The sequence below is a fragment of the Hordeum vulgare genome, chromosome 4H, assembly GCF_904849725.1.
Source record: "Hordeum vulgare subsp. vulgare chromosome 4H, MorexV3_pseudomolecules_assembly, whole genome shotgun sequence".
NCBI lineage: Eukaryota > Viridiplantae > Streptophyta > Magnoliopsida > Poales > Poaceae > Hordeum > Hordeum vulgare.
Genome location: NC_058521.1, coordinates 11,064,140 through 11,078,363, shown reverse-complemented (window position 1 = coordinate 11,078,363; position 14,224 = coordinate 11,064,140). Strand labels below are relative to the sequence as shown.

The window sequence follows — 14,224 nt, the reverse complement described above, 5'->3', positions numbered from 1 at the left end:
TTAGTTTCCGGCTACCGGTGTTATGTTCCATAAATGAGCGCTCCTAACACGATCGGGGTTGTTATGGGACCCCCTTGATAATTCGTTTTAGATTAAAGCTGGTCTGGCAAGGCCCAACATTGGTACTACATTTGCCTAATCACATAATAAACTTGCATAGGGACTTTCCGGACCCCGAGGATAATTTAATCAACCCCCGGGCCAGTGCTCCTCATGAGTGTTGGTCCAAAACAGAGCACTGTGCGGGGCCACCACGAGGAAACTCGAGGTTTGGCACTTGTACGCGTCGCTTATCCGTCGTGTCCTGAGAACGAGATACGCGGCTCCTATCGGGATCGTCGACACGCCGGGCGGCCTTGCTGGATTAGTTTTACCTTTGACGAATGTCTTGTGCATCGGGATTCCGGTGATGCTTTGGGTAATCTCAGAGTTGAGGTTTTCCACTAAGGAGTCCGGCGAGATCGCGAGTTTCGTGATCGAGAATTTCTATGCGGCTTGTGGTAATTTGTGATGGATTAGTTGGAGCACCCCTGCAGGGTTAAATCTTTCGGAAAGCCGTGCTCGCAGTTATGTGGCAACGTGGAAACTTTGTTTAACACTGGTTCTAGATAACTTGAAGTTAACTTAATTAAAAACTTGCCAACTGTGTGCGTAATCGTGACTGTCTCTTTCGTGAGTTCCGTCTCCGATCGAGGACACGGTGGGGTTATGTCTGACGTAGGTAGGTGTTCAGGATCATTCATTTGATCATGAGTAGTTCACGTCCGTTATGCGTAGATCTTCCCCCTCTTATTTTCTTGTACTCATAAGTTAGCCATTAAATATATGCTTAGCCGCTGTTGCAACCTCACCACTTAACCTTACCTCACCCGTTAAGCTTTGCTAGTCTTGATACCTTTGGAAATGAGATTGCTGAGTCCCCTGTGGCTCACAGATTACTACAACACCAGTTGCAGGTACAGGTAAAGGTTACTTGCCGCGAGCGCGTTGATTGTTCATTTGGAGTTGCTTCTTCTTCTTCTTCTTCTTCATCGATCTAGGATGGGTTCCAGGCCGGCAACCTGGGATAGCAAGGATGGACGTCGTTCTTATTTTTCTCGTTTGTTTTCGTCCGTAGTCGGACCCTGCTCTTACTCTTGATGAATATGTACTATACTGATGTGACTCCGATGTAGCTTGTGGCGAGTGTAAGCCAACTCTGTATATATCTCTCTTCTTTTCAGTACATGTACTTGTAGCGATATCCATTCTTGCGACACGACGAGATGCGCTTCTATCCCTGACGAGGCCTTCGTGCCAAATTGAGGATAGGGTCGCATCTTGGGCGTGACAACAAACTTGGGGGTTTGGGTCGTAGCGTACAGCAAACGGACGCGCGCTTGTCCACGTCGGGGCCGCGTGGCACGCGGCCACCTACCTCTCACCCACACACATCAATGCACACGAGCGGCCGGGCCCGCCTGTCATCCTTCCACGGAACGGTCGCGGTCCTTCTTAAATGGGGAAGCCGTGGACCGGTTGTCGTCCACACTCCCACTACACCCCGCGGCCTCCTCGAAACCCGACACCCAAACCCTAGCCTCGAACTCGCCGGCCGGCCGCCTCGCAGCCATGGGGCTCTGGAACTACGGCCGCAAGGGGAAGCACGACCGTGAGGTTGGCTCCTCGTCGGGACACCGACGCGGCTCCGTGAAGGAGGAGGCCGCGTCGCCACCGTATCGGGCCTCCGCGCCTGCTCCCTTCACCATCGGCCCTAGGCCCGCCGGCCAGTGCGACCGGCAGTACCTCAGCGCTGAGGTATGTCGGCGCTACTGGGAGACGAGGACGCCGGTACCGTGAAGCGACGTCCACCTCCCCAACAACTGGCACCTCTCCGCCGACCGGGTCCCGATCCCGTCGGTGCCGACGAGCGGCCGTGCGCGCCGCGACTAGATCGAGCGTCGCCGCTGCCTCCTCCCCGACGACCTGTACTATGACGATAGGTACGCCGTCGAATCCACCCTCCGGGACATGTGGCTCAGGGACGAGCACGACGTGCGGCGCGCCTCGTACTTCGCCGACACGGTGTCGGGGCCGCAGCGAGCACGGGAGGTGCGCGGGCGTACACGGGTGCGCAGCCTCATGCTCACGTCGTCGCCTTCCCCATCTCCGTCACCACCTCCACCTCCTCGCATGACAGCGCATGAGGAGGCCCGGCTCATGCAGCGTGTCATGGAGGACTCCATGATCATGCATGATGAACGCCAATGGCCGGGCCTAGAGGATGCGATGGCCCTCGCTGCGGCTGTCGACGTCGCCATCCCCGAGATGATGGAGGAGGAGGAGGTGATGGAGGACGCCCCGGTGGCCGCGTTCCCTCCGGATCTGGTGGGCCAGCAGTGGAGCTGGTCGTGCACGACGCCGAAGATGGCACACGTAGTGGGGGGCGTGAACTGGTGCCCCCACGCCGCCGCGGTCACCGGAGCGGGACGCCTTGCCACGGGAGGAGGTGTTGCAGGCACCTTCCAGCCCGCCCCCACGCACCACAGACCGCTGACCCACCTCTGGACGCCATCGGCCTACGTCGACCTCGTCAGCGACGACAATGACACCGATGACCACTGAAGACGACGACGGCCACGACATCGGGCGTTTTTTATGTTAATTATGTCAACGACGGTGAAACTGGGCTGTTTTGTGGCCATGACCCTAATGTTATGTTTTAAGTTTTTTTAACTGCGTTTATTTACTTTTTATTTAACTTTTGCTATATTTTTTTAATCACGTCCAGCATGATCATGATTTAAGGTGCGGCCGTGCGGTGAGCGCACACACGATCCAACGAACAGAAGCGGACATGGACAAACTCATTGCCGCCCGAAACGGATAAAATTCAGCCAAACCAGACATCCGTTTGAGGTCGTGCAGTGGAGTTGGCCTAAGGTCATGAGGAGGAGGTCTCCCTCCTTTATCCTTTAGTGGGCTGGCCATATTCGTGCGCTAGTGGGGGACGAAAGTGTTAAGATTGCTATGACCAACCATTAGCATTTGTGTGCACTGTCACCCACATCTCTACCGTTCGGTCGCCAGCGCTTCCTGCCTCCTCCGCTCGTTCGCGTCCTATTTTTGTTTGATCTCTCATTTTTTTCTTTTTTCTCGTTCCTCTTGATCTGGAAAATCATGCTATTTATATTGTAATTTGATTATATTTTAAAATCTTCATGGATTGAAAATAATTATTGTGAACTAAAACATTTAATAAATTTTAAATTCACAAAATTTTAGAAATTTTGAAACAGAATAATACTGAGGATTTCAAAAATTGGTGGTTTAAATTGTATTCACAAATTTACTTAAAAATGTTTTCAATTTGAAAAATGGTTGCAATTCAAAAAATGTAGACAATTCAAAAAATATACAAATTATAAAAATATTTGGTAATTTACTAAATGTTCACCGACTTTAAAACATATTTGAAAATTCGAGAATAATATCTGCAAATTTCAAAAGTATTCATGAATTCAAAAAAGTGGGTGTACTTCAAATTTCATAAAGTTAATTATTATTTTACTAAAAGTTTGAAAAAATCTTGGAAATGTTCAAAAAAGAAAAAAATGCAGAAAGTTAAAGTTAAAGAATGTTCAAGAATTTAAAAAATGTTCCTGTGCTTAAAAAATATCATGCATTTAAAAAATATTAAGGAATTTTAAAAAAGAAAAGAACACAGAACAAAGAGAATAAACTAAATTGATAGCAAATGAATGATAAAAGTAAGAAAAACTGGATTTTTTCCCAAAGAAACCATCGGTAGAAAACACAGAAAAGGAAGAAAAGCCTAGCCTGGAAGGTTCCTAAAACTGGTTGAGAAGCTTCCTCAAACGGTTCTAATCCAACAAATGAGTCGCCCACATAGGTACCCCTATGTTGAGGCGATATATATCATTTCTGGACAAGAATCGTTCTAAGATGCCCTCAAAAGAAAAGAAAAACCAATCGTTCTAAGGCCTTGCAAAAGGGAGGTGTTTAGGCCTTATACATTTAGAGAAAATGTTTAAAGAAATAAATCTGTGTTTTTAACCAACAATGATTGTACGTAGGTTATTCCCTTCGTTCCTTTATATAAGTTATGTTTGTTTTTTGATAAAATTCCACAATAGAAGGTGCATTTATTCTAATTCCTCTAAATTCAGTTCTTAGTCCTGCAGAAAAAAATGAAAGTATATCTCTTCTAATTGCATGTATCTCTCCTTATAGCAAAAAAAGGATAATATCTTTTTTTTAATTACATGTATCTATTTTTTTTCCTAGACTGACTGTTTTACTTGCGAGTAATCAAAGATTTACCAAGGGTAATTTCATCCTAAGGCCCTCCTTGGAACCATTCAAATTATATAATCTAATTTTTATAATCTATTCTGTTTTCAAACAGGACAGATTATGATGTAGATTATAAAAACTAGATGTACAGATTATTAAAAACTCATAATCTACTCTACACCAGCTAAAATCAGATTATGGATTGCTAATGACTCATTATCCTTGTAAAGTTGGAGATAATTACATTCCTACCACCGTCACCCTCCTCTTTAAAAAAACAGAGGACAAACAGGTCATTATGTAATGTAAAACCTGGATTACAGTTTATATAATCTGACCTCCAAACATGTTCACCTAGATTATTTTTATAAACCAAATTATATAATATATCTTCATAATTTAAATTATCGTAATTTATTGTGGTTCCAAATAAAGCCTAAATTGTTTACAGTTGGACCTTGATCGCCTTACATAAAGAAACAGAGGGATACCTCGCTACGAACATGGGTCTGAGGATTCAAATGTGAGAGAGAGAAAGGAAAACGGACCTGCACGATGAAGAAAAACTGTAAGAACATGGGCTTGATCGGGTTAGATGTTGGCGGTACACTGGTTAGATGTTTTCTTAATTATATTTTAAGTATGGTTGTACTAGCATATTTACATGTTATTAGTAGATGTTATTAATAGATGAACTGTAATATTCCTACATTATTCTGAGTGTTCTGAAACAACAACAACAATAATAACAACAACAATAACAACAACAACAACAACAACAATAATAATAATAGACGTTAAAGGCTCTCTTTTGCTGACCGGCTGTCGTATCCACTATCTTCAACGCCATCTCTGTCCAGACTCATTATCCATGCACAAACGGGTTTGGAGATGGCCTGAGATGGCCTAAGAGTATCTGCACTCAGATTTCTCAAATCCATCTTAAACACCATAGCGAGCGGAGCGGTCATCACTCACTCGTAAAAAAATGATCCATCCGGGTGCCTAAAACCGGCTTCAAACAATCGGGAAGTCCGGCGCCACATAAGCCCGGCCCATCTCCAACCCCATGTGGTCCGCACGGAAACCCCAAATAATGAAACCGTAGCTCATTTCACCCCGCTCTCACTCTGTATCTTGTTCTCATCTCCTTAGATTTCTCCAAATTTTATCCAATTCGACGACTCCAAGGAGCATATGGAGCTCCGACATCCGCTTTGAGTCTGAGCTTCATGTGGACGACGAGCCAACCCCTCGCATTGCATTGGAGCGGCCCAAGGTGAACACGAGAGGGGGGGCTTGGGTGCAACTCCGGATCTGTCACATCTCCGCTCCCCCGTTGACGTAGCGCGAATGCCGGAGTTGGCCCCTCCCAACAATGCGCAACTTCATGAGGGTTGTTCACCCTGCGTTGCCCCTCTGTCGTCCACCTCCCTCGTCGGCAGCCGCAAGGGCATCGATGGGTGCTAGTGCCCACTCCATCGGCCTCGCAGACAAGCACGCTGGAATCGGAGGCGTGCGCCGCCCGCCGCAAGAGGTAACGGGCAAGGGCGTGGGACGTTGTGGATCAATCCATTCACCGCCACCGCGTGGTTCCCAGGGTGCCCAACAAGGACAAACGACTCCTCGCTTGGGTCTACCATTGTTTGCTTATAATGACGGAGGTGGATACTCGTCGGCTCCAAAGGAAGAACGCTAAGGCACTCGGATAGCCATTGAGGAGTCGAAGCGCAAGGCGACGGAGGTAGCGAGAGTGGCCAAGCCCAAGTGCCAGCAGTACTGGGACTTGCGACAGATGAAGGGCATCATCATCATCTTTGATTCCTCCTCGGTCGACAACGACAACCATGACTCCGACTCTGACTATTCCAATGGTCCACCACCTGCCATGGACGCCTACAACAACGCCGCAACCGAAAAGCCAAAATGATATTTTAAAACAGGCTCCATGGAGCCCGTCCTCTATTCGGCATTTCCATGTAAGGTGCCACATATGAGGTGCGCGGCTGTGTGAGCGATAATTTAATGATTGACCGGTCACTATGTACATACGCGTTCGAGCGCGTCCAGACTATTTTTACATAATAATATGTATCTTATTTATATTATAAGAATCATAATACAAGTCACATATACACTGAGGTGATAAAACTAACAAGACAATAGGATGCTATCCTTTGCACCAAGGAAACGTTAGCCAAGAAAAAAAATTAAACCAAGATCCAAAAATCCTCTTAAATTAGTACCTGTTCGGAAATCATCCTGCTCCGTGAAAATAGAGGATTTGCGGAGCACCCGTTCCCCCGCTCCGTGTATTTTAACATCAGCTCCGCCAGCTCCAAGAGCTGAGTTGCGGAGCGGAGGAAAGCCGAACAGGGCCTTAGACACCAATGTTTGTCAACCTCTCGTGCCATCACAGCAGTCGTCAAAAGCAAAAACAAATGATGGATCACCTCCTCACACGAGCTTGACGCGACTTCAACTTTAAAATGACTCAACAAAGACAAAACTATTATCGTTGAATAGATCATAGCGGGACAACTCAAATTTGATAATCGTGGTCATTGATGCTCCAAGCTACTCGAATAGTCCGATTAATCATAGATCCACAACACGTTGGGACATTTTCAAGGGAGGCCCGCAAAATTCCGGTATATGTTGGATCAGACACAGTTGTTCATTTTTTTAATCCAATGTTGTCCTATATCGGTCCATGAAGTGGTCGAGACTTTCGTTTTCCCGCAAATCGGACACATACTTTACGAGAGTCCGTTCATACACTTGACCAATCACATGTGTGTTCCTCTCTTCTCACTCTCCACCCATTCGCACATGCATGGTCTCCATCTTCTCTCTCTCCTTCCAACGGGGCACTAAACCATAAATATCCCCACCACATGCATCGTCCCCATCTACATTTTCTTATTCCAGACGGATGCTTTGTAATTAGTGTCGGATGACTCCCATATGCATCATGTCCGCGTACCACGTCCAAAAAAAAGAAGGAACATACACTGAAGGAATTCATCTCCATGGCCCCCCCGCAAACCTTCCGCAATGGTCCGGATCGCGGAAGCCATGCAACACGGTCTTGTATCGGTCTATGGAGCGGTCAGTCGCAATTTCTCCCACAAACCGGAGACGAATCGTGGGGGAGGTTTGCAGGACTTCTGACCGCTACTTCGCCCGATTCTGACCATCCTAGCTCACCACCCCCCCCCCCTTCCCGCACAAAAATCGTCAGTACCGCTTCAGAGTGTCAGTGCCCGTGTACATGCCCGACTAGAGTGGACACGGTCGCTCACTGGTGCCGGCATTGAACCGACGTGTCGATTGAGAGAGCATCGCTACGCCGCTTCCTGGTGCAGGCGACTGCTGCATGTGCAAATGACACGACGACCACCCGCCCGTCCGTCTATCGCCCACATTAATGGCACGTGGTCATCGAGGCGTCTCCTCCGACACCACCCGTCCGTTCATATGTCGCCCGCCATTGCTATATAAATTGTTGTCTCGGTCATAGCCGCAGTCATCAGCCTCTGATCCCTCTCCCACCATAGATTCCTCCTCCTCGACAGCTCTATGGGACGGGTAGAAGCCGGAGCACAAGAAGGAGATGGTCGGCATTGCTGCCCGCTGACGGGCCGACGGGCAACCGGAGGACGTCGACGTCCCAATGGAGGACGCGACCAACGACGACCGGTGCTACCCTCCGCTCCCTCCTCCATGGCGCCACCCTCCTCCTCCGCCATGCCTCCCTCATCGGTGCACTGCACCATGACCAACAAAGAGGTTGTGCCCATTACATGGACATGGTGCAAGAGGAGCGTTTCCGAGAGGCGCATGCCAATGCCACCTTCAACAGGCGGAGGAGCAGCTCATCGCTGACAGGGCGATCGTGCCCAACGCAGACCTGGCGGAGTAGGAAGCGCTCCTGGAGTCCTACCACTCTGCCCACCAGATTTGCCTCGACCGCTGGCGGTACCAATAGCGGGTGGTGGCTGCGGCCAAGGACAAAGACGACAAGGAGGGTGTGTCATTGTTCAGCGAGACCGTCGACGAGGAGAAGGACAATACCGAGGCCGCGCCCAATGAAGTCGGCACGTCCGCGGCGCCGCCGGGTGCGACGAAGAGTAGTGCACGGAAGGTCGCCGCCGCTTTGGTCCTAGGAAGGCCACCACTCCACCCCTCCCGTCAATGCCAAGCTTGGTGGGCTGAACAACGTCGACGGATTAATCGCTTGGTGAAGACGTGGAGGTGGACATCTACGCTTGCCGGGTCTGCACAAGAGGATGTTACGGGGGCGGAGCTATAGAAGATGAAGCTTCAGTTCTCGGAATTCATGGCCGGACACAGGGAACGGATATTGGTGACAATTTAGATTTGGGAGACAATTTAGATTATGTGTTAATTATATGTCTTGAGCCGGAGTATGTAATGTGATCAAATCGTTGTGCTTATATGAAGTCCGGTGAGTTTGCATGAAAAAAATCCATCGTGTTTGCATGAAAGCTGGTCATCTTTACACGAATTTCGTTTGGTTGATTTAAGTTGTTGTTAAAATATATACAGTTGCGATTGAATGTCGTCCTTTTGCATTCATGTTCGCCGACTAATCGCATGTTGGTGGACGGATACGCGAGGAAATTTACGGGTTGCTTAGCACGCAACCCTTGTCCCTTGGGCGTGTCCGGCAACGGCGTGGCAGCACGGTGCCACCACTCATTGCAGCACGCGGCGCGCACACTACACCACAGCCCCAAGCTATAGCTCTCCACGGTCCAAGGGAAGGGAAGGGAAGGGGCCGTCCCCGTCCGGTCAAAAGATCCCCTACAAAAAACATTCCTCCATCCTGTCTCTGCGCCGCGGCAGGATATTCCAGGAGATAGCGACGTCCATAGCCTAATCCATGGCGCGCGACGACGGCAGGCATGGCTCCACTCCAGCCTGACCTGGCCGGCCGGCCTGTCTCAAAAGCCGGAAAAGCTCTCTCGCCGGAACCGAGAGAGCAGCTATGCTATGATTCCAGGGCCGGGACAGCGATGCGCCATGGCCATTGGCCGAGAGACCCAACCAGGAGGCAGCCGGCGACAGCGATGGGTCCGTCCGTCCGTCCGTCCTCTTCGATCGGGAACCCGGCCGGCCACCCAAAGCGGCAGAAACCGTAGGCCCCCCGGAGTATCCGGAGCGCATCACATGGTCGCTTTCCATCCCGAATTTAACCAGGAACGGAAACCCAAACCCAAAGCGGCCGGCCGGGGAAGAAGCAAAGGGCATGACCTACCTGATGACCACCACCACCTCCGGCCGGTTCCCTTCCCATACGATACGAGGCTCACATCACATGCATGTCGCCGTCGACCAAAACCATATGCGGTGGGATCATTGGAACCACACTCGCTCACTCGAAGAATCATCCTTCCTTACCAAAGCAACCATATAGCATCAATCAATCTGATAGGGCATGCTAAGTGGAGTAGTAGTATATGGTAGGGCCCTGCATGCATGCATGCATGCATGGCTAGATAATCTAGTCTACCCATGTTTGGAACCTCCCTGTCCGTCTTCCTCGGGCGCGGAGCTAAATTCATTCAGCTATTTATACGTAGGCTGATCACGACTAGACCTGCCTGTGTTTCTGATTTCTCTGCTGCTTTTTTTCGAGCCAAGCAAACAAAGGGAAGCCAGAGGAGCCTCGCCACATCTCTATCTGCTGCACATCGACGTCAGGGGATCGATCAAAGCTAAAACTAGGCCAGATAGAGACACAAGAAGAGATTTCCCATATATATAGATGGATAGAAGGCCATGCTATTATCGGTAGCTAGGACCATCGTATTCGTATCACACACACTTGCTCTCCTCTTCTTCCACTCGCCGGCCACTTGTCACCCTCCTCTGCTCACTGCTCCGAGCAGAGGAACTCCAACTCCATCACCTCCTCTTCAGCATCAGGCGGAGGAGGCTGGAGACGTCATAGCACTACTTGTGCCAAGCAAGCTAGCTAGCTAGGCACGAGAGAATTCGGGCTGTGGTGAACTGATCAGCGATCAGTCACCTGATCTAGCGGCCGGCAGAAAGCAAGACAAGTCCAGCCAGAGCGAGCCATGGGCGGCATTGGTGGTGGTCGATGCTGGACCAGTGGCCTGGCCTTGCTCGCCTGCGCCGTGCTCCTGTCGGCGATGATGGCGAACGGCATTAGGACCGGGGCAGCTGGTGGCATGGGTGCTCCTGGTCCGGCTGCTGCCGCGGCACAGGCTGCCACCCTAGTCGCGGCTCCCCCCGTCGCTGCCGCCGAGACGACACCGCCTTCGGAGGGAGCTGCATTCGAAGATCCATACAAGGACAGCAAGAGGAAGGTGCCGAACGGGCCCGATCCGATTCACAATAGGTATTGTTACTCATCTCATCTCTGGTAGTTCTTTCTTCTTTTCAACTGTGCTTGTGTTAGTTTTACTTCTCTAGTAAACTAGTACTACCAAACTTGAACTGCAAAAATGTCTTATATTTTGACACGGTGAGAGAGTAAAACTTCTAATATGTAACCACACCTTGTACCGTAAAACTTCTCCATACTACAAAGTAGACAAAAATATAACTGCAAATGCTGATAATGCAGAATCATACATGCACATACTCAGTTTTTTCGATATTTTTTTTTTGGAAGGATCCTCTGGCTGGTCCCCTGCATCATGGCCATGCATGCGGACTTACCTCGATTCACCGGCTTGTTTTGCCTCTTGTGCATGCATGTGGCTAACCAAACCATGATGTGTTTGCTTGCTTTTTCAGGAGAGCCAGATGGGGAGATGCACCGGCAAAGAGAGTGTAGAGACGAGCAAGAGAGCCTCAAGAGCTAGCGAGCACACACTGCACACACACATATTGAAGATGGAATGGAAGGTTCCATGGCTAACTACAGCTGTGTATGCATGCATGTGGTGGTGCTCATGATGGTGGAGGGCAGTTATATATATAGTTATAAGTATTCATTCATGTATTAGTAGTAGATACAGAGGGGTTGAGGAAGATGCATGCATGGTGCACACTCCATGGCACCGTGGTTGCTTTGGTCAAAGTGCTGCTTTGTACTCCTCCCTCTCTCTTGATGAGGTTTTGTTCTTTTTCTTTTTCTTCTTTGGAGGAGGGCCGGGTTAATGGTGTTAAAAGGAGCACTCCAACTCCAAGCTGAGCCACTAGCCTACTACTACTTCACTCACACAGAGAGTAAAGCTCAAAGATTCTTGGCATGCACATGTCGATTCTACTCCTACTACGATTAGCTTTCATTCTTCCCAATGATCTGTTTAATAATTGGCTTTCAAAGGGCTCAAAGGAGTAACAAGTGTGACTGACAACAGTCTCTGCACACACTTACATGTGTGTACTCCTAGTAACAACCATCAACGATCAATCATAATACTCCGGAATTCGAGATGATGCGGGGGTGCAGTGCAAACGTTGGTGTAGGTCAGTAGGTGTAGGTGAGGTTCTTGTCACGCAGAAACCAGAGAGAGAGCAGGGTACGTACGTGCATGGAGTAGCAAGAGCTAGCAGCGTGGCGCACTGGCGCTAGACCCATGCATCACCCCATGCATCTTGATATATAGCTGGCCAACGTCGTCACTGCTACTCTGGTGATTTCATGGTTGGCCGCGCCACTTCTTTTGCACGCAGACACATGCAAGGAGGAGGCCGCGGCATCTCTTGGCTCACTTTATCTTTTCTCTTGAGCTGCCGCTGCTGTCGAGACGCGCATTTTGAGGTTCCGTACGTCTGGCTGCTGATCCTGGCCTTGAACCTCGCTACGACGAGAGCTGCCAGAGACAGCGATGGCTGACGTTGATGCATGGGGCACCTGCTGATTTGATTTGCTACTACTGCTGACATAGCTAGGTTTACCTGCATGGGTATGGGAATGGGACTGGGCTCGCTCTCCCGCCACGAAGCCAGTGGCCAGAGGCCGGAGCCCAAGGAGGCAAGGACGACATGGCTAGCTACAATTAAACCTAACGCTATGGGAATGAGTACATGTATAGCAGGATCAGGGTAGACGGTACACGCTGACACCTAAGGCTCGTCATAATAGGGAGTAATATATAGTAGTATCATGCATATGTTACTATTGTATGTTACTATCTTTATAGTGCATAGTATCATAAAGTAATATCATAGATTAACTTATTTATTGACATGCATGACACATAGTAGCATAACATTTAACATGTTACGGTATCTACCAGAGTGTGAAGGGAGTGAGACAGGGTGATCCTCTGTCCCCTTTCCTCTTTAATCTAGCTGCTGATTGTCTTACTAAGATGGTCCTGAAGGCATAGGCGAATGGCCTGTTTACTGGGTTAGCGACGGACTTAGTGGAAAATGGGGTAGCAATTCTTCAGTATGCGGATGATACTATCCTGTGCTTTGAAGACAATGTTAGTAATGCGTTGAATATTAAGTTGCTGCTTTATCTCTTTGAGATTATGTCTGGTTTAAAAATCAACTTTCTGAAAAGTGAGATTTTCTCAGTTGGTGCGGATGATGATACTGTGAGGAACTATGCTGATATGTTCAATTGTGAGATTGGGGCGTTTCCTATTAAATACCTGGGCATGCTTGTTAGCTATGCTGGGCTTAAATGTAGTGATTGGCTTTTTGTTGATGATAAGTTTATTAGACATGGGGAATCCTGGATTAGTGAATCTTTGTCCAGTGGAGGCAGATTAATCAAAGTAAATGCGGTGTTATCTCATATTCCCTCATACTACATGTCCATGGCCTTGATAAAAAAATCTACACTGGAAAAGTGGGACAAACCTAGAAGAAAATTCTTTTGGCACCGCAAAGGGAGAAAGGGGTATCATATGGTGAAATGGACCCGTGTTTGTAGATCTGAAGCAAAGGAGGGTCTAGGGGTTAAAGATTTAAGGAAGCAAAATATCAGCTTATTAGCTAAATGGTGGTGGAAGTTGGAGAAGAAGAAGGGATTATGGCAAGATATAGTGAAAGCTAAGTATCTTAGAAGAACATCTGTGGCTAAAGTGAAGCAGAAAGCTACTGATTCCCCCTGTTGGAAAAATACTCTGAAAGTTAAGGAGTATTACATGGCTGGTAGAGGGGTGGTGCTTAATAAAGGTAACATTGCTAGCCTTTGGCTAGATGATTTGGGTGAGAACATACCTCTTAAAGATAAATATCCTGATCTTTTTGAAATCTGTCTAGATAAAGACTGTACTGTGGATAAACTGGATAGTATGAACCATCTAACTTCTTTTAGAAGAAGGCTATCCCCAACTATGCTTCAGAAATGGGATGAAATGAAGCAATGTGTGTTGGCTAAAGTTTGTATAGATAAAAGTGATGAGGTTTACTGGAAATTAGATAATTCTGGAGATTATTTCACTAAATCTATGTATAAATGGTTAGAAAGAAATCTTGCGGGGGCCAATTATAAGTGGATCTGGGGGACTAAAATTCCTTTGAAGATTCAAATCTTCTTGTGGCAGCTATTTGAAAACTCCATTCTTACTAGAGATAATATGACAAAACGACAGTGGCAGGGAGATCCTAAATGTTCCTTCTGTGATGAACTTGAATCAGCGCAGCATCTGTTCTTTGGATGCTCTGTGGCCAAGATTGTTTGGAGAACAGTTGGTGCTGTTTTTGGTACTAGTTATATACCGAAAACAATTTGGCAGGTTTTCTCTTGGTTGCATGCTTTTTTGCCAGGCTTGTGTGAGATATATATCGTTGGCTTAGCTGCAGTCTGCTGGTCTATCTGGTTGGCTCGGAATCGAGCTACATTTGAAAAGAAATGGATTAAAACTCCTTTTGAAATTGCTTTCACAACATGTGCGTTTATTGAATACTGGACAGGTATGCAAAAGCCGGCGATGGCAGGAAATGTCAAGAAGGGGGCTCAGCTGCT

At 48.0% G+C, this 14,224-nt stretch overlaps 1 protein-coding gene across 1 annotated transcript; it reads left to right on the top strand.

Moving 5' to 3' along the window:
* Positions 1 to 9,813: 9,813 nt before the first annotated feature.
* Positions 9,814 to 11,656, top strand: LOC123451017 (CLAVATA3/ESR (CLE)-related protein 25-like). The gene is made up of 2 exons (XM_045128034.1): positions 9,814 to 10,687; positions 11,089 to 11,656. The coding sequence occupies exons 1-2, from the start codon at positions 10,404 to 10,406 to the stop codon at positions 11,126 to 11,128; spliced, it is 324 nt and encodes a 107-aa protein (XP_044983969.1). The 5' UTR covers positions 9,814 to 10,403; the 3' UTR covers positions 11,129 to 11,656.
* Positions 11,657 to 14,224: the final 2,568 nt, after the last annotated feature.